General features: G+C 31.5%; 1 protein-coding gene across 1 annotated transcript; it reads right to left on the bottom strand.

The window, feature by feature from the left end:
- Window positions 1-19,347: 19,347 nt before the first annotated feature.
- LOC139487165 (sialate:O-sulfotransferase 2-like) lies at window positions 19,348-22,536 on the bottom strand. Its single transcript, XM_071272142.1, has 4 exons — window positions 22,308-22,536; window positions 21,053-21,186; window positions 19,993-20,131; window positions 19,348-19,422 (listed from the first exon to the last, which is right to left on the bottom strand). The coding sequence occupies exons 1-4, from the start codon at window positions 22,513-22,515 to the stop codon at window positions 19,415-19,417; spliced, it is 489 nt and encodes a 162-aa protein (XP_071128243.1). The 5' UTR covers window positions 22,516-22,536; the 3' UTR covers window positions 19,348-19,414.
- Between the last annotated feature and the right edge of the window lie 554 nt (window positions 22,537-23,090).

Below are 23,090 nucleotides of genomic sequence, written 5' to 3'. Positions count from 1 at the left end.
CAGTTATCGTTATGCCACAGACCGTGATGACGACAGCCTAATACATTCCATAATGTACAAATTGTTATATAATTAAACAATATACTAGGTGTCTAAATCGCTCATTCGATGAATCTCTGTTATTGGGCTGTGAAATTGAGGCCAAGATAAGGTCACACTTTAACGATTTCCGGTAATCTAACTTTACTCATAGGAGCCTGAATCGCTAACCTGGTTTTAATAGCTATATATATATATATATATATATATATACAACTCGTCTAAACATCAACCCAACAATGTTAGATCTGTAAATTTGCTTTCGCAAATTATATATATATATATATATATATATCAATTTGCAGAAATTGACCGAAAAGCAACAAGAGTGGACACACTTATATTTCTCGCCTGTTCTAATATTCTCATTTTAATTTATGTTGATAATTCAAAAAAGATTTTTTTCTTCAAGCATTACTTTAAATTAACATGTAAGTGATAAATGTAATGCATTAAAGTCGAACTAAACCCTTTCACACAGACATGTAGGCTTTACAATCATTCCTAACATCGAATTCCGTTAGCATATTGCTAAAATTTTCTCAGAAACAAACCTCATAGAAAAAAATGAACCATGAAATGATGTCAAGGTAAACGGATCACCAGGTGTTACAAAATGGATCTTATTATTAATTTATTATCAAACAGAAAACAACAAACTTGCGGAAAAGATGGTATACCGCAAACATAAGGTGCAAAAATCTGTACACCATATCCGGATTTCGACAATTGATGTCTCTTCAGTGATGTTAGGAATCGAAACGGTATTTGGAAGGCCATAAAACTTACCTCAATTTAGGATAGACTCTTGAATTTTGAAAGAGTCAAAATAGGATGAACGGATCATATAAACCCGAAGGCAAATATAATACAAGCCCAAACGAAAAAATATAAACAAGTCTAAATTGAAAACAACGTTCAAACCTATTTATATATATATATACTTTGGTAATCTGTGGTCACCTTACACATATATAGACTTTAGTTAAATCTGGTCATCTAACACAGCTATAGTTTGGGGATACCTCTCGTCAAATTATACAGATATATACCTGGGTTATCTCTAATCACCGTACACAGATATACTCATGGTAACATCTGGTCACCTTACACTGATAAAAGACATGGGTTACGTTTGGTCACCTTACACAGATAAACACATGATAACACCTCACAGAGATATAGTCTTGGGTTACCTCTGTTTACTGCACACAGATATAGACATGGGTAACATCTGGTCACCTTACAGTAATATAGACTTGGGTTATCTCTGTAACCTTACACATAGATAGTCCTGGGTTATCTCTGGTCACAAAACACATATATAGTCTTGCTTTACCTCTGGTCACCTTACAAATATATATAGTCTTGGGTTACCTCTTGTCACCGTACACATATATAGACTTGGGTTATCTCTTGTCACCATACACATATATCAGTCTTAGATGACCTGTGGTCATCTTACACATATATAGACTTGGGTTACCTCTGGTTACAGATATAAGTCTTGAGTGACCTTTGCTCACCGTACACATATATCAGTCTTTGGTGACCTGTGGTCACCTAACACAAATATAGTCTTGGGTTACCTCTGGTCAGCGTACCAAGATGACCAGAGGTCACTCAGTTTATATATGTGTAAGGTACATATGAACGGTGACTAGACGTTACCTAGTATTTATCTGTGTCTGTATCGAGATCTATGTAAGGTGACCATAGGTAACCCCATTCTATATCAGTGTAAGGTGACCAGATGTAACCAGTCTATATATGTGTTAGGTGACCAGAGGTCAACCAAGTCGATATACATGAAAGGTTACCACATGGAAACTAATGTCTATATCTGGGTAATGTGGCCGGATACACCACAAGTCTATATCTAAAACTGTGTAAGGTGACCAAAGACAACCCCCCAGTCTATTTCTGTTTCAGTGAGAGACCAATAGATTTTTAGGTGGCGGTAGGTTCGGATGAAATTTGAAAAAAGTCGGGACATGATTTTTGAGTTAAAAAAAAGGCAGGATGAGCAACTAAGTAAAAAAGGTTTAACTTATTAAAAAGGCAGGACCATTATAGTTTAAATAAAAAAGGCAGGACAAGAAGAAAAGAAGATAGCAACTAAACAAATGCAGGACAAAATGTTTCATCCTAGCACACCCAAACCCACCCCACGGCCCCACCGCCCTGAAAATCAAATGGTAGCTTCCCAAGGTGACAAAAGGAAACCCAAGTTTATATCTGTGTAAGGTGACCACAGGTAACCTAAGTATATATCTGTATTGAGTAACCAGGGTTTATCTTATTTTATATATGTATCACTTAACCAGATTTTGATAAGATGTTTTGATATAAGACCAGACATAACAATATATCGTCTGTTTCTGTGTCAGATGCCCAGATGTTGCCAGTCCCCCCTTTATTGTTCAGTTAAATGGTTGTTTTAAAATAATTTGCTGTTTATATGATGAAATTAAAGAAAATAAATATATAGCTGTGTAAGGTGGCCAGAGGTAACCATAGTCTGTATGTGTTAGTTGACGCTTTGTAATCAATACTTTGAAACATCATTTGGTTATACCTTTCTCGTATGATAAAATGGTTATCGTTTAAAGGGATATACAGACATTGACTGGTTATCTGTTATCTCCAAACACCGATTATTTTTTACATTGCCCTTGCTAATACACCGATATTGACATCGGTTACCTCTGGTCACCTTACGGCAGAATTCTATTTTTAGAACCTTAATATTACTACGCAAATAGCACTTTTTCAGAGGTGACCTGTGGGCACCTTTCAGCGTAACTATTATACACGTGTATAACTATTGGAAATCTATGGACGATGCTCTTTCCATAAATATACTTAACGATTGAATGCTTCTATTTGTAAATGCATTGGATTGTAAAATGCGTATATTTTGTATGAAGCACGCTTCCTTCTATAAAAATGTGCGCACGGTCAACGCTTTTACAACTCTATAGAACTACAAAAAAAGCATTCAATACTTCTTATTACATTTTTTTTGCTCGGATCATGAAAGTACAATTTCTATCAGGTTCTTTCTTTTATTTATCTGTGCACTTTATTGTGGAAGCCAATAGCCTACATATACATTCATGTGGAAGGTCATGACATCATGAATGTTACACTTCATTTTGAAATGAAGGTTAATTTCAGAATAATTATAAAAAAAGAAGATTTTGGTGTAATTTCCAATGAGACAACTCTTCACAAGAGACCAAATGACACAGAAATTAACAACTATAGGTCACCGTACGGCCTTCAACCATGAGCAAGCCCATACCGCATAGCCTGTCAGCTATAAAAACACGAGATTGCTGTTTGCTGATCAAATTAACGTATTATAATGAAATACTAGAACACACCCGCGACTTCGCGGGCATTCTATCACATGAATAATTTTAGCGAATATCTGTGTATTATGAACATTCATATTACTATAAATATAAAGTGTATTTGCTTTTTACTTTCAATTCTCAGTTTACTAATCGATCTACGGCGGTCATTGATACATTTCACAGACCCTGTCTATTTAATTAACTCTGTGACCGCCGTGGAAATGATATCAGATAGAAAATACACTTTATTCGTAGTATATACATGTATGTTCAAAGTATACTCCCTGGAGGTAACCGTAGCCAGTGCCTATTCCATAACGGTCAACCATCTCGTGATGGCGTCCGTAAAACTTACGAAGAGATGACCTCAACTTCACCACTTGGAACCCTTGATTTAATAGTTTCCTTGTTAGCAGCAACCCTCTATCAAGAAAATCATGATAGGAAACACCAGCCCTGGACTAGCGTATCAACTGGGAGATATATACTCCGTACGCAGGTGCTGCTGGAATGTTGCTACATAGAAATGGAAAGTTCACAATTGGAAAGCTGAAATCATCTCTTTTATCGTAAAGTTTTGTTTTCAACCGACCCTCATTGTTAATTTCTAGATGTAAGTCAAGATATGAGGCAGACTTTACTGTATCTGTTGTATCCTTTATCTCAAGTTCAATGGGATAGATGCGTCCAACATAGTCACCAAATTTTGAATTATTTAGTGAGAGAACATCATCTATATAGCGGAAAGTAAAGTTGAAGGATACAGCTAACTTCTTTTCTTTCTTCTTAATGTGCGGCTGCATGACTATAAGGCGATGTGTGACATCTTTAAATGACCTTTGTGTAACCTTAACCTTCTACATCATGGTCAAATAATAACCTCTTAATAAAGTAATATATAGAGACGTTATGTTTTAGTCATCTAAATAAGTGTTCTCTAGTTGTAGTAAATATTTTTATTACATTGGTTGCAATGAATTACATTGATTTCCCAGTTAGATAAAAACCGATAATTTCACATGTGAAATAAACGTGGTTATTTCACTCTCTGACGTCATACAACAATAGGCGTTGTCAAGACGTCGATAACGTCGGATCAAAACAAATTGTCAATGCGTAGGAAAAAGATATAGTTCCTTACATTTTCTACATTAATTTTATAAAAAAAGCCAAATTTTGCCAATGTAATAAAAAGAATAACTAATCGCCGTATTTGAATATCAAAAATAAGACAACTTGTGACCGAACGCCGCTATGGATTAAACTCGTGCTGCGCACTCGTTTAATCCATGCGTCGTTCGGTCACGCGTTGTCTTATTTTTGATATTCAAATACGGCGATTAGTTATACTATAAATCACTTCCTGAAAGTTGACGTTTACGGATTAATAACTCCTACAAGGGTTATCATAGAACCGGGCCCAAATAAAGATTGTAAAGCTTAAAAAGAAAGGTCTCCTCAATTTTCCTTTATATGCAATTGTTTTAGATTTTTGCAAATAACTCGAGTTTCCCACCTATTTTGGGGAAAATAAGGATCTCAGAATTTACTGTTTGTCACTTGCTTAACCACAATATTTTCAATATTTTCTCAGAATATTTTATAAAGAAAATACCATACCCCTGTCCCCCCCTTAAAGTAAGATGGTCGGTCTTTTAATACATTGTTACTTGGATGGTGAATTGTCTCAATGGCACTCATACCACATCTTCTTTTTATGAAAAAAGGTCAAGGATTAATGACACATGTCAGACTGATGTGAACTAGTGGAGCATCTGTATACCAAATATTAAAGACCATGCCTCATACTTCACGAGATATGGACCTTAGCAATAAAATTAGATGCAAAAGTTATACCACCATCGTCAGTAAAACAGTCCTATGTATTGCAGGCGAGACATAAACCATTGTACTATCAACTGAATGGGGACTTTAGTTTAATTCAGTATTAATACCCTGTCAAGTGAAAGAAATACATACATATTAAATAAAATTACACAAATAATATCTTTATTATCGTGGTCTCAAAACAATAAAATAAATGACAATTTCTCCTTGCACTAAGGGGAGTTTTTCTTTTAAAAACTCAAAAAAGTCAAAGCATTAACAGAGAACAATATAAAATATTGCAAAAATGTCTTTCAATACATGAATAAACTTCTAATTTAAAAAAGAAACCAGAAATGATCCCCTAAACATTTTAAAACATTTTTTCATTCAGAGACTGCTTGAGGAGCAATAACATTAACTTACAAATAGAAACTTGACATGAATATTGGTAGATATCAAAACCTAGTGTACAATTGTTTTAGATTTTAATTTTATATATACCAACTGTCAATCTAATTGTCTTATGCTCATCAGGAACAAAACATTCATTAAACCAAAATGTGTGGTTGTTATGATACACAGCTTTAAATAAATTTTTGATAACTGTTCAGACATTTTATTGGGTCTTACAAGTTCAAACTAATATTTGAAACATAACCATGTGTGAAATATAGATAAGGATGGTTTAATATTGGTAAATAGCATTATGCTATCTAATAATTATGCAAAATATAATGTATTAGTTTAAAAAGTTATGTGAAAAAAGTCCAAAATCGAAGAGGTACATATATAATGAATCTGATGAAAAATGAAATTTAGATGAAAGTGACATGTCAAAATAAACGGTCAGTGAATATGTTGTGCAAATGAATTAGTTAAATATCATTAATATTCTTAAAACAACTAATAACAAGAGGCTCTCAAGAGCCTGTATCGCTCACCTGTAAATTTTGGCTTAAATCTTTCATCAATGATTATTTTTGAATTTCAATATATATCAATGAGTGCTTAAAATTGCCACATAACAGTTTGTATCTTTCATATTTTCTTCAATTTTAAGCAAAAAACTGCATTTGACCCCTATGTTTTATTTTTAGCCATAGCGGCCATGTTTGTAGAAAGATCAAAATTTCGGATATAATTTATAAACTAGATACTCTAAGGAACATTCATTTAAAGTTTGGAAGCATTTGGCCCAGTAGTTTCAGAGAAGATGATTTTAAAATGTTCACAAATAAGATGAACAAATTGTGTAAAATTGTCTTTAAAGGGCAACAACTCCTTAAGGGGTCAATTGACAATTTTGGTCAAATTACTTTTTTGTAGATTTTACTTTGCTGAACATTTTTGCTGTTACAGTTTATCTTTATCTTCAATAATATTCAAGATAATGACCAAAAACTGCAAAATTCCCCTAACGTGTGTATACTACGGCAGACACGTGTAAAAGCCTTTTTATAGAAGTTTTTTTACAACAATAACTTAAAGATTGATTGATTGATTGATTGTTGTTTGTTTAACGCCACATGAGCACAACAAGGCTATATCGCGGCGAGATTTCATTTAATAAATTGTTTCTTATCTTACCTCCATTTGCTTGAAATAAAATGCCCAAATGTGATGGCGACCTGGTCCTTCCAAAATCAAAATGAAAATGAACAGGTTAAAATCGTGCCATATTTATCTCGATTTAGCTGAAAACTTTCCCGTTGCTCGCCTTAATTTAAAACAATTTGTTGCTTTATAAAACAATATATCGAAGAAAAAAAGGCAATTTATTATTATTGCATGATATTTTTATTGACTTATGAATTAATCTTAAAATGTTTTCTCGTTTTGATAATTTGTTGCGTTATTTAAAACGATTTATTTTTATGGCGATAAAAAACAAATCGGCTAAATGCCTTGTTAGGCATTTTGTCGAAAAAAATAAATCGCAGTAATAAGAAAAAAAAGGCAATTTATTATTATTGCATGATATTTTTATTGACTTATAAATTAATCGTAATTTTTTTTCTCGTTTTGAAAATATGTCGCGTTATTTAAAACGATTTATTTTTAAGGCGATAAAAAACAAAGCGCCTAAATGCCTTGTTAGGCATTTTGTCGAAAAAAATAAATCGCAGTAATGAGAAATAAAGCATTTTCTCGCTAAAAGTTATATCGCCATCTTGGATTATAAGTATTAAAACGAGGGTAATATACGCTTCCGTAGGACACACAAAACATTAGAAAATATTTTTTTTAATTCGAGATCACGATAAAACATTACCGTTTTACCGAGATCTCGATAAAAAATATATCGTTATCTCGATAAAAAGAAATTGTTATATCGAGATCTCGGATTATCAAATCGTTATCTCGATTTATTATATCATTATCTCGATTTATTATATCGAGATCTCGGATTATTATATTGTTATTTAGGTTAAATATATCGTTATCTCGAGAAAACGAAACTGTTATATCGAGATCTCGATAAAAAATATATATCGTTATCTCGAGAAAACGAACTGTTATATCGAGATCTCGGATTATTATATCGTTATCTCGAATTATTATATTGTTATCTCGATAAAACAAAACTGTTATATTGAGATCTCGGATTTTGATATCGTTATCTCGATTTATAAAAACGAGATCTCGAATTATTAAATCGTTATCTCGATTAAATATATCGAGATCTCGATTAAAATATATCGTTATCTCGATAAAACGAATCTGTATTTCTGAATTCGTCATTGTGATGTTATCTTACAAATATTCAAATTAATATCAGAAACAAAAATGCAAAGCACTCTTTAAAATTTTTAACTTGATTCATTTACTTTTTTAGTTTCGGAGAATAAACTAGTGGATTTCCCTAACTATTTTTAACAGAAATTCCTTGGTTTAATGTATGGACGACCTGATTACCAAAACATATATATAAATATTAAAATACTCAACTCTATCTATTTTTTTTTCAAGTTACCTTTGTTGTTCTGCATCCCATATCTATATATATAACATGTACATTGTGCCGCAATGACCATTATAGGGGTTACGGCGTACTTAAATGCCAAAATACGTGTGGAACTTAAGGAATAGCTTATTTTGAATAATGGAATGGATATTTTGAAAAATGGAATGGACTGTTGCGACCCTTCAGCCCCTAATTCCAAATATACATTATACCTCATTCGAAAGCTTATTAATATACCATTTTATCTCTCTTTCTATAAGCTTTCAAGTAGTGTATAAAGGGGCCGAAGTATCTGTGTTACTCCTCTAATATGCGTTGCGGAACATATTGACTATATGTTTTTGTTCTCTATAAATAAGCTTTCGAACGAGGTATAAGGTATGTATGTAATTAGGGGCTAAAGGGTCGCAGCAGTCCATTCCATTATTCAAAATATCCATTCAATTATTTAAAATTGGCTATTTTCATAATTTTCACGCGTATTTTGGCATTTAGGTCCTCCGTAACCCCTCTAATGGTCATTGCGGCACAATGGACATGTTTATCTATATATATATATGTGGGATGTAGAAAAGCAAAGGTAACGTGAAAATAAAAAAAGATAACGTTGAGTATCTTAATAATGGTTAGGGAAATCCACTAGTTTATTCTCCGAAACTAAATAAATGAATGAATTAAGTTAAAATTTTTAAAGAGTTCTTTGAATTTTTGTTTCTGATATTAATTTGAGCATTTGTAAGATAACATCACAATGACGGAATTCAGAAATACAGATTCATTTTATCGAGATAACGATATTTTCTTATCGAAATCTCGATATATTTAACCGAGATAACGATTTAATAATCCGAGATCTCGTTTTAATAAATCGAGATAACGATATAATAATCCGAGATCTCGATATAACAGTTTCGTTTTCTCGAGATAACGATATATTTTTTATCGAGATCTCGATATATTAAACCGAGATCTCGATATAACAGTTTCGTTTTCTAAAGATAACGATATATTAAACCGAGATAACAATATAATAATCCGAGATCTCGATATAATAAATCGAGATAATGATATAATAAATCGAGATAACGATTTAATAATTCGAGATCTCGATAAAACAATTTCGTTTTATCGAGATAACGATATATTTTTTTATCGAGATCTTAATTTTTTTTCAAAAGGAAGAACTACAAACCCTCCACTTTTCCGATTTAACAATCATCATATTGAAACTGTAAAACACTTTAACTACTTAGGAATTATTGTCAGCAAAACAGGCAGCTTTAAACAATGCAAACAATGCAAACAACATCTAAAGGACAAAGCAACAAGTGCAATTGACGAAGTTTTAAGGAAGGGAAGAATTCACAATTTATCAATTAAATGCCATGTAGATTTGTTTGACTTACTGGTAAAACCTATTCTGCTATATATTCCTTTGACACCTTTTGGAACCAACAGAACGCCATGTGTTATAATAGAACTTTTAACATCGTATTCCGGCCATGAGTTATTCGGTCGTGTTAACAACTGCTGTGCTTGTCCTATCCATGAACTACTATGTTATGGGTTGTAAACTATTTAATAACTTCCGTGTAAATTTGTATATTGTTTTTACTTTTAACTGATTTTTATCTTAATGTTTCACGTACTTGTATTTCAAACGGTAAAAATTCATAACATTTTTAATTTCAAATAATAATAAATTCTATTTATTACACAAAATCTGTATCAATAACCTTGAATAGCGGATTTATTATATTTTGTTATATGTTAGAATAAATATTTCAGAAAAATATGACAAAATGTAATACTGCAAAAAAATGTGTACATGTAACGTTAAGTTGTATACAGCTGTATCACGAGTACAATGAGCGAAAATTGTTTTTGCTCTTTGTTTTACAAGATCATATAATTCTTATTTGCCCAATATAACCCGTAACCGAAAATTAGCTGTAACATATATAAGGCAAATATTATTGATAAAATTAATACTCAGTGAATGTGAATGTAAATCGAAATTTACGAAGTTTAAAACTAAATTGTTGTAAAGTTTGAATAATTTACATCTGCATCTTATGTCTGTGTGTCACTTCAAATATTGAATTGAACTTTCAAATAATAGAGAAAAAAAACAAGTCGATTGTGGTAGGTGCGAATTCAAGTGGATCGTTTTTGTGCATATCTGATATAGCCTCTCGTTGTCGGATTCCATTATTTGTATATATATTCAGGCTGTAGGATTATTCCTTATATTCATTAAAAAATTACTGTACAAGAAGAAGAAATAAATGGGTCAAGAGAAATACCTTTCTAATAGGCTATTACAACGGCGACAAACTTTTCTGGTGGGTCTTAAAAAGGAATAACTTCCAACAAACTTCATTTCATATGTGTGTTATAAAGGGTAATTAGTTGTTAGTATTTAACCTCTGAGGTTTTGCAGTCTGCCCTTCCACAAATTATTTAATGGAATTTATTTATATATGTTTTGAAAATTCCCCCTGACAACCGATCAGACAATATTTTTAAGTTGACCAAATGCATAAAAGTGCATAAAATGATGCAAAATAAATAATGCATTTAGATACATTTTTCTTTTAAAGTACCTCTGTCAACTAAGGCTCGTAATGATACTATGTTGACAAATTAATCGGTTTTCAAGAGATAAATTGACAGCGCGTCCCTTTCTAAGTGACATATACCCCTTATATCTGTTTGTGTTACCATGGGTACGCTGGTTTCACAAACTCACCAAATAATATTGACTGCTACAATAACTAAATTCAATTTTCGTTATAATGTGTCCAGAAATATTCCTACCAAATACTACACATTTTATTGTACACTCAAATTACGAATAAGAAATGTAGTAACGTTATTAAAATTACAATTTAAAAAACATCAGATTCATAAACATAGTAATTAATTTGATTATATACTAGTACATATAAAACCTTATTGATTACAACGATTGGCGGATTTCAATAAATTAGTTGTTTTCAAACCGTTTAGTTTTTAGAAATTGAAGGTAAAATCATAAAATGTATTTTGTTGGGATATCAATATTTTATTAACATTCATTTTAACAATTCATTAAATAAGCGCTATAACTTATTCTGAATAATAATCATTCCAAAACACAAACACGTTTTTCAATCTTATGAGTGAAAAGGGTTTAATATTAGTTGCAAAACTTGTTTCCTGATTCTCTATAAACAAATATATTTAAACTTATCTTATGAAAAAAAACAGCCAACAACAAGATCAAAGCTGTACTACCGACTTTATCATTTGGTGCCATCATGTTCTCTTTTCCAATTAACGATAAAATGAAATGTTGACTATATCATATAAAATGTACTTAAATGTATTGGCCTTCTGGCTTGTAGTAAACGTAGATGTCTTATCCGTTATCTGTTGTATTATATAGAAAGTGCTTATCAACCTACATGTATCTCAGGGCGATCCTGTTCATTTGTAGGATGCATAATATGGCTACAATGCATTGTGTAAACACATGAAGGTTTACAAATACAAATGTACGTTGGTAAGGACAAATTCATAATCACACATTAAGTGAAAAAAAACTCCCTTTACACTATCTGCGAGTATTATCTTGAGTAAACGATGAAAGTTCGTCGGAAGGGGACGATAAATGGCTGACCCGTGTTAAGAGAGAGCCATATCTCTTGCACGTTAAAGACAAATTTGTAGATTTCGAAAAAGAGTAGGCTAATGCCCCTAAAAGGCAACACTCGCACCCGCAAAGTGGAAAGGGATGAATATAAGTTGCAAAACTTGTTTCCCAATCCACTATAAATAAAATATGTTTAAACTGAAAAAAACTATTTAACGCACATTATTTAAATGTACGTTCGTAAGGACTAATTTTTAAACACACATTAAGCATGTAAAGTGTAAAACTATTTAACGCACATTATTCAATTGCTTAAATAAAGAAATGATTATTTCGATAAACAAAATGAGAATATTCATGTGTTTTTCATCAAATAATTTGTTCATACACAGGTATTCTATAACATCGAACTTGTTTGGTTTTTTTATATACTCTAATATGAATTCAGTGTCACCGATTAGTCTTTTGTATACGACACACGAGACTAATGTACTTTTATCCTGGTATCTTTGATCATTTTACAAATATGTACATTTCAGGCGCAGATCCAGAGGGGGGGGGGGGGGGGTTCCGGGCTCCTTTTTTTTGGACGATCAATGCATTTGAAAGCGGACATGTAATTGGATACCCCCCCCCCCCCCCTTTGTCCTGGGTTAGGAACCCTCCTTTTTAAAATGGCTGCATTTGTTTCCTATAAATTCCAATACAAGAACATGAAGTACAAAAACTGTTTTAATGTCTCATGTCATTTGAATATTGTAAGATGTGTTTTAATGTCTCATGTCATTTGAATATTGTAAGATGTGTTTTAATGTCTCATGTCATTTGAATATTGTAAGATGTGTTTTAATGTCTCATGTCATTTGAATATTGTAAGATGTTAAGTGAACTATCGGAATGCTTAGGCCAACATCTTACAAGATCATGGACACCTTTTTTTCTATCATTTTTTTGTTTTCATGTGCATCAAAGCGAATTCTACCGATCTAAATATTTTAATTTGATAAGTTATCACAATCATCTACTTTATTATTTTCATACGTCCAAATCATATTTCTGGATTCACTTTGTGTTTAACGTTGTGTTATAGATCAAACTTATTAGATCAGTGTATGCTTACTAGATTTTGTTTAAATGTCTTTTTGATTGACTTGAATTATTTCGGTTGACATTTTATAGAGTTTTTTTTATGTTGCAATGTTACACTACTGTATCATGTAAAGACATATTATTGTTGGCGCTTGTTAACACGATAAAACCTGCTGTATTGTTATGCATTTGTCCTAACTCAGTAGTTTTTTGTTCAGTGGTATAGTACTGTTGCCTTTGTTTACAGTTTTGAATCTTGTATTCGTTGCTTTTGAAGTAAATTATAAGTATGTTAATGACGCATGGTGAATTCATTTATAATGCAAAACTCTTCCCACGTCTTTTTGAACAGCCGGTTCTCAGCGCCGCCTCAAAAACATTAAATATTGTAGTTGATGACTGGAATAAATCAAATTTATGAATGTTATAGTCCTTTGATTGTGTAAACATCCCAAAAAAATGTATATGGTGTATGGTATATGGTGCTATTGTATATTGTGTTAGGGGAATGGTGTAATGGTGTAACGACGTTTAAAACGATGCAATATATTGATAAGAACTGATTCTTAAATACTACTTTAAAATGATTTGATAGTACTAGGTTCATAAGGACTGCCGTCATTTTTCGTGATTTTCATACAAACCTTGACAATGTTCTGTCCAATTCCGTGGGGAATATCATCAAAACGTCTTATAGCATTATTACTTACCCCTTATCCATGTGGTAAACACATTTATATCACTGTGATGTTTGATTCTGATTGTGTTTGCATTTTTCAATGAATTAATGTAATCTTTAATCGTTACCGTAAAATGATTTTTGCTTATGTCTTTTAAGTAATGAGTCGAATATGGAAATGACTGATAAGGTGAATACGAATTAAGCGTGTGATGAAACCGTAAGCAGTTGATATAAAATTCATATCACACGGTAGAGACGATTCTTCAAATTTAATGAATAAATATGTAGAAATCATAGTTTATCAAGGGGTACAATTTAACCATTATTTTCTATAAATATATGATAAATACACTTATCTAAGACGCAAAGATTATAATTGTGTACGTTCAACGCACGTTTCTTTCACAAAACACTCATCAGTGACGCATACAAAACAAAAACAAAAAAATAAACATACAAAGTTCGATGTTAGAGTAGACAGGTGTATGACAGAATTATTTGAAGAAAAAAAAATGAATATTATTATTCTAATAATCGGAAAGATCAGTAATTTGTGTGAAATATTTTGGTACATGACAAAAACCATTTCATGAGCATGCCAGTTTGTTCTTCCAGATGAATATATAGATTAAAATACTGACATGAACCTTTTAAATTTCCATCCGATTAACATACATTCATCAAATAAAAAAAAAAACACTTCCTAACCAACCGGCGCATAGTTTTCCAAGAAACGTACATATGATGTATATAACGTAGTCTCTAAAACTCCATGATTTGAAGGAGGGATATAACGATTTGAAGCCAGAGTATGATACTTAGCTTCTTTTTATGCACTGCTTTCATACATACACTTTGATTTAAAATCAATCCCTGACAAGTTAAATTTTGTATTTGTACACCGTCTCGTTGAATTGTTGCAATGTGTCGAATGATTTGAAATTAACAGGTTCACCCTGAAGTACATGAAGGTTGACAAGCACTTTCAATCAGATAACGGATGCATTTGTTCAAATAAGACATCAACGTTTTACATCAAAACCGCAAACATTATGAGAACAAGAAATTGCATAATATATATAAAGTCAATATTATATTTTATCATTAATCTGAAAAGGGAATACCATGGCATACAATGATAAGGTATGTTTTAATATATTTATTTTGTTGTTGGCTGAATATATATTTTCATGAAAATAAAAAAGTTGATATTTTTTATAAGAAATTGTTTAAACGAATGATGATCAAATTTTGATACCCCTTCCACACACATTTTAATATTTTAATTGTTTCTTCAATTTCGTTAAATTGAACGTTTTTGAAACATCTACATAATTGAAATCCATCTTTTTTACCTCGATTAATTTAAATATTAAATTTGACAGCAATACACCAAACTATGTAACAACCTAGGAATTAGTAAGATCAATATATTACTAATATAGCTGTATAGTTTGAAGAGAAATTATAGTGTTCTATCTCTATTTTGTCCGAAATTGCAAATCCTAGCCTTTTACCTAGATTAATTTAATTCTCAAATTTGACAGCAATACACCCATACTACATAATGACCAGGGATTATAATTTGATAAAAATAACAATTGATTGGAAAAAAATATCAATAAAAATTAAGGATGCCTAACTGAATTTAATCATTTTTATTTTTACCTATTGTAAAATAAAATTATTTTATTTCACAGCTTGAATTTTGTAAGATCAATATTTGATTTCGATAGATGGGCTGATTTACACCAAACTACATAATGACCTATGATTCAGTAAGATCAATATATTACCAAGGTAGCTGTATAGTTTAATGAAAATCCAAGTGGATTTTAAAAAAGTTATAAAAAGAATTAAAGTGTACTATCTTAATATAGTCTGAACCGCAAATTCTAGCTTTTTTGACCTAGCTTAATTAAATTCTTAAGTATACATTTAACTAAATTACAACCTGGGATGCAGTCATGTCAGTACGAATAATATATTACTAATGTAGTAGTATAGTTTAATGAAAATCTAAGTTGATTTGAAAAAAATATTTAAAAAAATTAAAGTGTACTATCTGAATATAGTCCGAACTGCAAATTCTAGTTCTTTTTATCTAGATTAATTTAATTCTTAAATTTGACAGAAATACACCAAACTTCATTTCAACCTGGGATTCTGTAGAAAAATATCACCAAGATAGCTGTATAGTTTGATGAAAATCCAAGATGATTTGAAAAAAATATTTAAAAAATTAAAGTGTGCTATCTCTATTTTGTCCAAAATTGCAACTCCTAGCTTTTTCTTTACCTAGATTAAATTAATTCTTAAATTTGACCACAAAAAAACAAAATGACATGGGATTCAGTAAGCTTGATAATATCTAAGTTAGCTGCATAGTTTGATGAAAGTCAAAGTTGATTTGAAAAAATTAAAGATGCCTATCTGAATTTAATCAGTTTTATTTTTACCTATTGAAAAATCAAATTCTTTCATTTCACAGCAATAAATCAAACCACCAAAATAAGCTTGAACTTTGTAAGATCAATATTTAATTTAGTTAGATTGGCAGTCAAGACTATATTCGAAAGTCGAGACTGGTTGAGACTGAGTCGAGACTAGTCGAGACAGGTCGAGCCTTGGTCGAGACCATTTGAGACTACACCAAGATCATCAAGTACTGAATCAGACTAAGTTAGTAAAGTCGAGACTTAGTCAAGTACACTAAAGTACAGTTAAGTATAGTCGAGACAATGTCGAGACTAGTCGAGTAAAATATGTGCTCGATTTATTGGTCGAGCACAAAAAACTGGTCTTTTCAGACTCTGGGCAGTTTGTAGTGGTAAGTATTGAATATTAAATGATTGTATACATGATCTTTTGTTTTGATGTCGAATCATGATTTATACGCATATGGGTTGGGGACCTAATTATAAAAGGAATGTATCAATGTTCCATCATTATTTGCTCCGTGAAAAATAAATGGTGTAGAAATTGATAAATATACCCTTCCAATCTCTGTTATTAATAGGATTGTTTGAAGTACTTTTGATGACGTACTCCTTTTGGACACTTTAATCTATTTATCTTATTCGAGCGTAACAATGATTTTTTTTGTAGACAAAACATTCGTTGATTATCCTTTTTAGACGAGAAGTTTGTCGTACAACATTTTATCATTGCATCCATGATAATATAATTTTCGTATTAATAACATTATTGAAGATTTGTACTATTATGTATGCATTTAGTTGCATCATCATTTATAAATTATATTCTGACACAATTCCTCCAAAAACTGTAAAATGTCTATTTTGTCAACATATATAAATGTTATTCTTAATGATTTTCTCCATAATACGTATATGTTACTTTCCTTTAATTTTCTTGGTTTTACTAATACTTGCGTACATAATTTTACTGATATTCTAATTGTTCCGAGAGATTTTTTTTTAAGTCTGCTTTTTGGTTTAGATGTACTTGTATTCCTTACAACTATATATTTTCCAATCATCAAAAACTAAGGATTTTCTTATCCCAGACATAGATTACCTTAGCCGTATTTGGCACAACTTTTTTGAATTTTGAATCCTCAATGTTCTTCAATTTTGTACTTGTTTGGCTTTATAAATATTTTGATATGAGCGTCACTAATGAATCTTATGTAGACGAAACGCGCGTCTGGCGTAATAAATTATAATCCTGGTACCTTTGATAACTAATCGCAATACGTTCAATTAGGCCTTATTATACAATTGATATCAACCATAACATAAAAGAGAGTTTTTCATACTGTGTATTTATCAGACGAAAAATGCCAATGTTCAGTGTTGAAGGCCGTACTTTGACCTATTATGGTTTATTTTTACAAATTGTGATCCGGATGGAGAGTTGTCTTATCGACACTCATATCACAACTTACTCAATGTTTAGTTCTCTGCAGTTTTTTGTTAAATGAGCGTTTTCGTTTCGTTTTCTTGTGGTCGTTTTGGACATAGTTTTAGTTGTTTTTTTTACTTGGTTTATTGTTGCGTTATTTTGAAATATCTTATGGAGTCGTGGTGTAGTGGTTAGCGCATCGGACTACTTACACAAAGGTTCCTGATTCGATCTCCGTTTTGTGAAGAAAATTTCTGGGACTGAATTATGGCTCTACGTTGACACTATTTGTGAGTATAGTCTTCAGAACCGATGATAGTCCGTCGGATTGACATAATAAATGGCCGACCCGTGTTATGAGAGAGCCATATATCTTGCTCGTAGAATACACCTTAAAGATTTCGAAAAAGAGCCGGTTTATGCCGGTAGAAGGCAGCACTCTGACTCGCAAAATTGAAAGAGGTCATTATAAAAGCAATAACTTGTTTTCCAATCCACTATAGTTAAATATGTTTAACAAAAATATCTTAAATATGGGGGTCAATGCAGTTTGCTTTTTTTTCACTTACAGTGTTTTTCAGTGTTTTTATTCTTCGTCATAAGATTTAAGTCATACTTAACATGTAAAGGCAAAGGATGACCGATTTTTTTCTCATGGCAGAAAAGTCCGCGGTATTGATCAAAACATGACGACTTGATTATTTAGACACAAGCATGATATGTCATTTATAAAAAGTATAATGTTTTTATCTAGCGTTCTAGTCGATAATCTAACCTAAATCATCTTGCAACGCTCTGCAAATGAACTCTGGTAGACAGAGTGGTTCTGGAACGCAGTTTGAAATGACACCAACCTACGTCAGAAATAAATTATATCTGAGATAAAAGAAAATATCAATACAACTAAATTACCAATACCGTTTTTTCTTTTCTTATTTCAGATAATACTTATAGCTTTGACCATTATTTGCTTTCTACAATGTGGATGCGTAGTATTCCCGCTCCAAGAGCAAGAAGAACAGCAAGATTTCCTTATTATTGAAGACAGAATTAACCCCGGAAGTACATTTTGTTATAATGGAGAAATTATTTTTGAAAATGTATTATTCCTTTCAATTTCAGTATTTCTGACTATAAATTGTTCTTATATTCTAATGCATGTCTATAAATAAAGGCAACAGTAGTATACCGCTGTTCAAAACTCATAAATCCATGGACAAAAAACAATTCAGGGTAACAAACTTAAACTGAAGGAAACGCATTAATTATAAGAGGAGAACAACGACACAACAGACACGGGTATATTGAACAAGTTGTGAAATATAAACACCGTAAGATTGTGCCAAAGGAACATCATCATCTAAAAATGGAAAATTGACAATAGGGAACGAAAAATCGTCTCTTTTGTCGTAAATTTTAGAGTGGAGTTTCCCGTTTAAAACCGAAATATCTAAATCCAGGAAAGGACAGTTATTACCGAATAAATTTGATTTATTTAAAGTAGGTTCCTTGGGGTAAATTTCCGCAGTATATTGAGAAAATTCTTGATTATGTAACGAAAAAATGTCATCAAGATAACGGTAAGTGTTATTGAATTGCAATTTGGACGGGTCTTTACTGAATTTAGTCATGAACTGTGATTCGTAACAGTACAAAAACAAGTCTGCTATTAAAGGGGCACAATTAGTGCCCATGGTGATACCTACAACCTGTCGATAAACTTTGTTGCCAAAACGTACATAAATATTATCAAGGAGAAAATTAACAGCTTCAATCATCTCATCACACGTCCAGTAAGTGTGTTAAGCAGTAAGATTGAATGACAAGTGCACAAATCACCGACAAAGAAAGAAAACCCAACTAATGTAATCGATTGAACTACTTTATTTAAACAATTGAATGGTTGTTTATTTCTTCTGATCTTTTGCGTTCTTGCTTCTCGTCTATTGAACTGAAATTTAAATTAAATTTACAAAATAATATTTAAAAGTCTTAATCACAGTAAGCATAATAAATCACAACAAAAAAGTATTCTAACATGCAACATGCTAATTGTCAAATCACAATTCAAACTTCAAGATTTTGTTGATAGCTTGAGACTGTTGGTAATGCTATGTCTTGTATTTCATCAGATAAATACCAAAGATTTAGATATATAACACTATCGTAATGTATGCAATATACATTTTTAATGTCTGTTTTATCCAATCACATGTTCCTGGACAATCATATATTGTATTGATATTTTATTTGTTGTATTTTTTTGACCATTTGTTGTTATTGGTAGATCTATAATAGTGTCCTTTACCCTTATTCCCAACGGTGTGCTACTTTAGCTATTAAGATCGCGACATTTTGTAAAGAATTGGCACTGACACCACATTTTCCTATATCTAGCTACTTTTGACGATGTTTTTCTCTAGATGCCATTAACATAATAAAAGTATGTTCTTATTATTTCATGGTCTTGTATACAAATGTTCCACATTTTATTCATATAATAGAAAGATGAGTAACAAACCTGTATAGACAGAATTTCTCCAGAAACCTCCACACATCCTACTTGGTTCTTCTAAACATCTCATGTTGCATTCACGGTCAGATTTCTGTGGATATCTTGATTGTATCAAACGGTTTCCACAAAAGCATTGTACTCTAACCTGTTTAAAATATTAATATATCATCAAATTTCTATTGGATATTCAATCTAAAGTTTATTTATTCGTACGAAAGTACCATTTTCCCACATAATCAATAATATAAAACTAAAAATAAAGTGACAGATGAATGGGACGATGGGATAGATATTTAACGTTCAATGGCAAATAAAATATGAATTCAAAGGCAAAATCATGTTACTTCGACATTCAAGGTAATCCCCTATGTTGTATTAAACCAATACACTTTAATTTGACGGAGTATATATATGGCACGGTAGTATTTGCATTCTAAAATTTAGGTTGCTCTTTTGTGTACCCTACCTAAGTCCATGTATCTGAACAGTGTGATTGGACAAAAAATACAGTATCAACTGAACACACTTTCCCTGACTGAGGGAGTACTCAGGTGTAGAAAAATATGAAATAATTTTACAAACAGATGAACATTAATTTTTGAGATTTTTTTAAATCACTCCATCATAAAAGACCTAAATGTACTAATGACCTTAGGTTTTGAAAAATTGCAAAAAAAGTAAACGGCCATGATACACATGCAAATTCATTTCTGAATAGTAAAATGAAAGTACTTCAGTTAACTGTGAATGTAGAATTTATTGCAGTGTTAGAAAGTGGTGAAAATTCTAAAAAGGCTATCATTATCCCTTATGGACCAGGAAATACTAATGTGCCACCTAACGTGTTCGATTAAACGGTAACAGTCTACGGGACTCCAAAGGTTATCGAACACATAATTTTTAATTTTGAGACAACCGTTAGTCTTTTGTAAACGTTTTACATTTGTCATGTCTATGTGTTGTAAAACATACTATCCGGTATGAGTTTCGCTCACTGTTGAAGGCTTTTCGTTGGATATTGTGATCAACTCGTTTTAATTAATGCTTAAAATATACCAAAACTTACTTGCAGGCCAAGGTATTTGTAACCTTTGCAGTGTTTCCTACACTGTGCCAAGGTAATTCCCTTGCGTAACTCTATAAAGTTTGATGGTAAATGACGTCTGCTATCATCCGCAAAACATCCGATATAGCCTGTCACTAAATAAATAAATATGATAACATTATGAATTTGTTCACCAAGTATTTCATACTCGCGTCATACAATTAATTACAGACACAAAATAATTGTGATAATGTTCATTATATCATAAATGAGAAGTTCAAAAATATATTGAAACCCAATTTAATAAATAAAAACAAGAACCAAAAAATGGGGCCACTTTCATTAAAGACGGAAACCGCCTAAAATTTCACTATAATGACCAAATTTTGAAGATTTCAGTAATTTAGCATGACTTAATGATGCAAGTACCCTATATATTTGCATTGCAATGTCAAAAGCAGCCCATGTTTATGTAGCTGAAGTATTCCACATTTCCAATACATAGCTAAAAGTTTACACTTTACCAATTTTGTAAAACTGCAATATTTGGGGGCCAAAAATGGGTCTTACTGGACCTACTCCTTTGCGGCAAAGATGGTAAACAACAACAAAAGGTGCTATTTTTTTTTGTGTGCACCAGATCTGGATGTACACAATTAATGTCTCTTCAGTGATGTTAGTGATCGAAACGGTACTTTGAATGCCATATTATTTACCTCAATTTAGGATAGAGTCAAATTAGGATGAACGGATCATATAAACCGAAGGTAAAATATGACACAAGCGAGAACGAAAATATATAAACAAGTCTAAATTGAAAACTACGTTTAAACCTATGAATGCGTTTGATAAAAAACGCATTTGTTATACGTGTGCATGTAGCAAATTTCGTTGTAGAGGGGTCTAAATACAGCACAAACATCATTTTCCAAAAGACCAAAAGATTGGAAAAAAAACGCATTTGACAGCAGGTCAAAAAACTGATGTTCTTAAACCATGCTGACTGCCATTGGTGATTGCCAAATATATTGATCACAAGGTGTAACAAAACGGATCTCTATATTAATTTTAATACAAAGTAGAATAAAAATAAATTTATGACAAAGAGGGTAAACCACAACAATAAAAGTGAGAATGGAAATGGGGAATATGCCAAAGAGACAACAACCCGACCATAGAAAAAAACAACAGCATATATCCAGAAGTTACATATTTCAAACCATTGATACATGATAAATATAATTATTTTGTTTTAGAAATAGTAGTTAAATTGTACCTTGAGGTATTTTTTTCAGTTGCTGAATCTTTCCCATCATCGTATTATCACTTCCTCTCAATGCTTTAACAATATTTGCCATCTTTTCCCATATAGCATATCTGTGGTCCATTTGCCTCTGCATCCATTTTTCTAAGTTTTTTTCTTCATTTAAACTGGAAACAAAAACTATTTCTAAAGCCAATATTAAAACAACAAGATACCTCATTTTTCTGTAAAAGGTATTGGTAGCACAACTTGTTAAATGAAAGGATAATCTATCATAACAATACATCAAGCATAAGTAGCATGTTGTTTATTGATATCATACAAGATTACAACATCTAGAATATTCACATCTGTTGCAAAACAATTTGAACCGTAATTATGATTACAAGAATCTTCCTGTTTCGATATTTTTTAATTATTGATATTGATATTCATCTATTTACCAGTCTTTCATGTCTTTCATGTCTTTCTTTGATAAGTACATTTAAATCCATTTTCGACATTTAAAAATGCCTGTACCAAGTCAGGAATATGACAGTTCTTGTCCATTCGTTTTTGATGTATTTTGGTATTTGATTTTTTCCATGTGAATATGGACTTTCCGATTAGATTTTTCTCTCAGTTCAGTATTTTTGTGATTTTAATTTTTATAAGTCTAAGAATACAAAAAAAAAATGTTAGATTCATTAATAATAAAAATGAAATAGTAAACATTGACTTTCATGTTGGAAGTAATACAAGTATGCATTTATATATATAAGGCCGTGTTCACATTAGTTTAAACAGTATTCATTA

This window comes from Mytilus edulis, chromosome 8 (genome assembly GCF_963676685.1).
Source record: "Mytilus edulis chromosome 8, xbMytEdul2.2, whole genome shotgun sequence".
Classification (NCBI taxonomy): Eukaryota; Metazoa; Mollusca; class Bivalvia; order Mytilida; family Mytilidae; genus Mytilus; species Mytilus edulis.
This window is presented reverse-complemented; position numbering and strand designations above follow the sequence as displayed.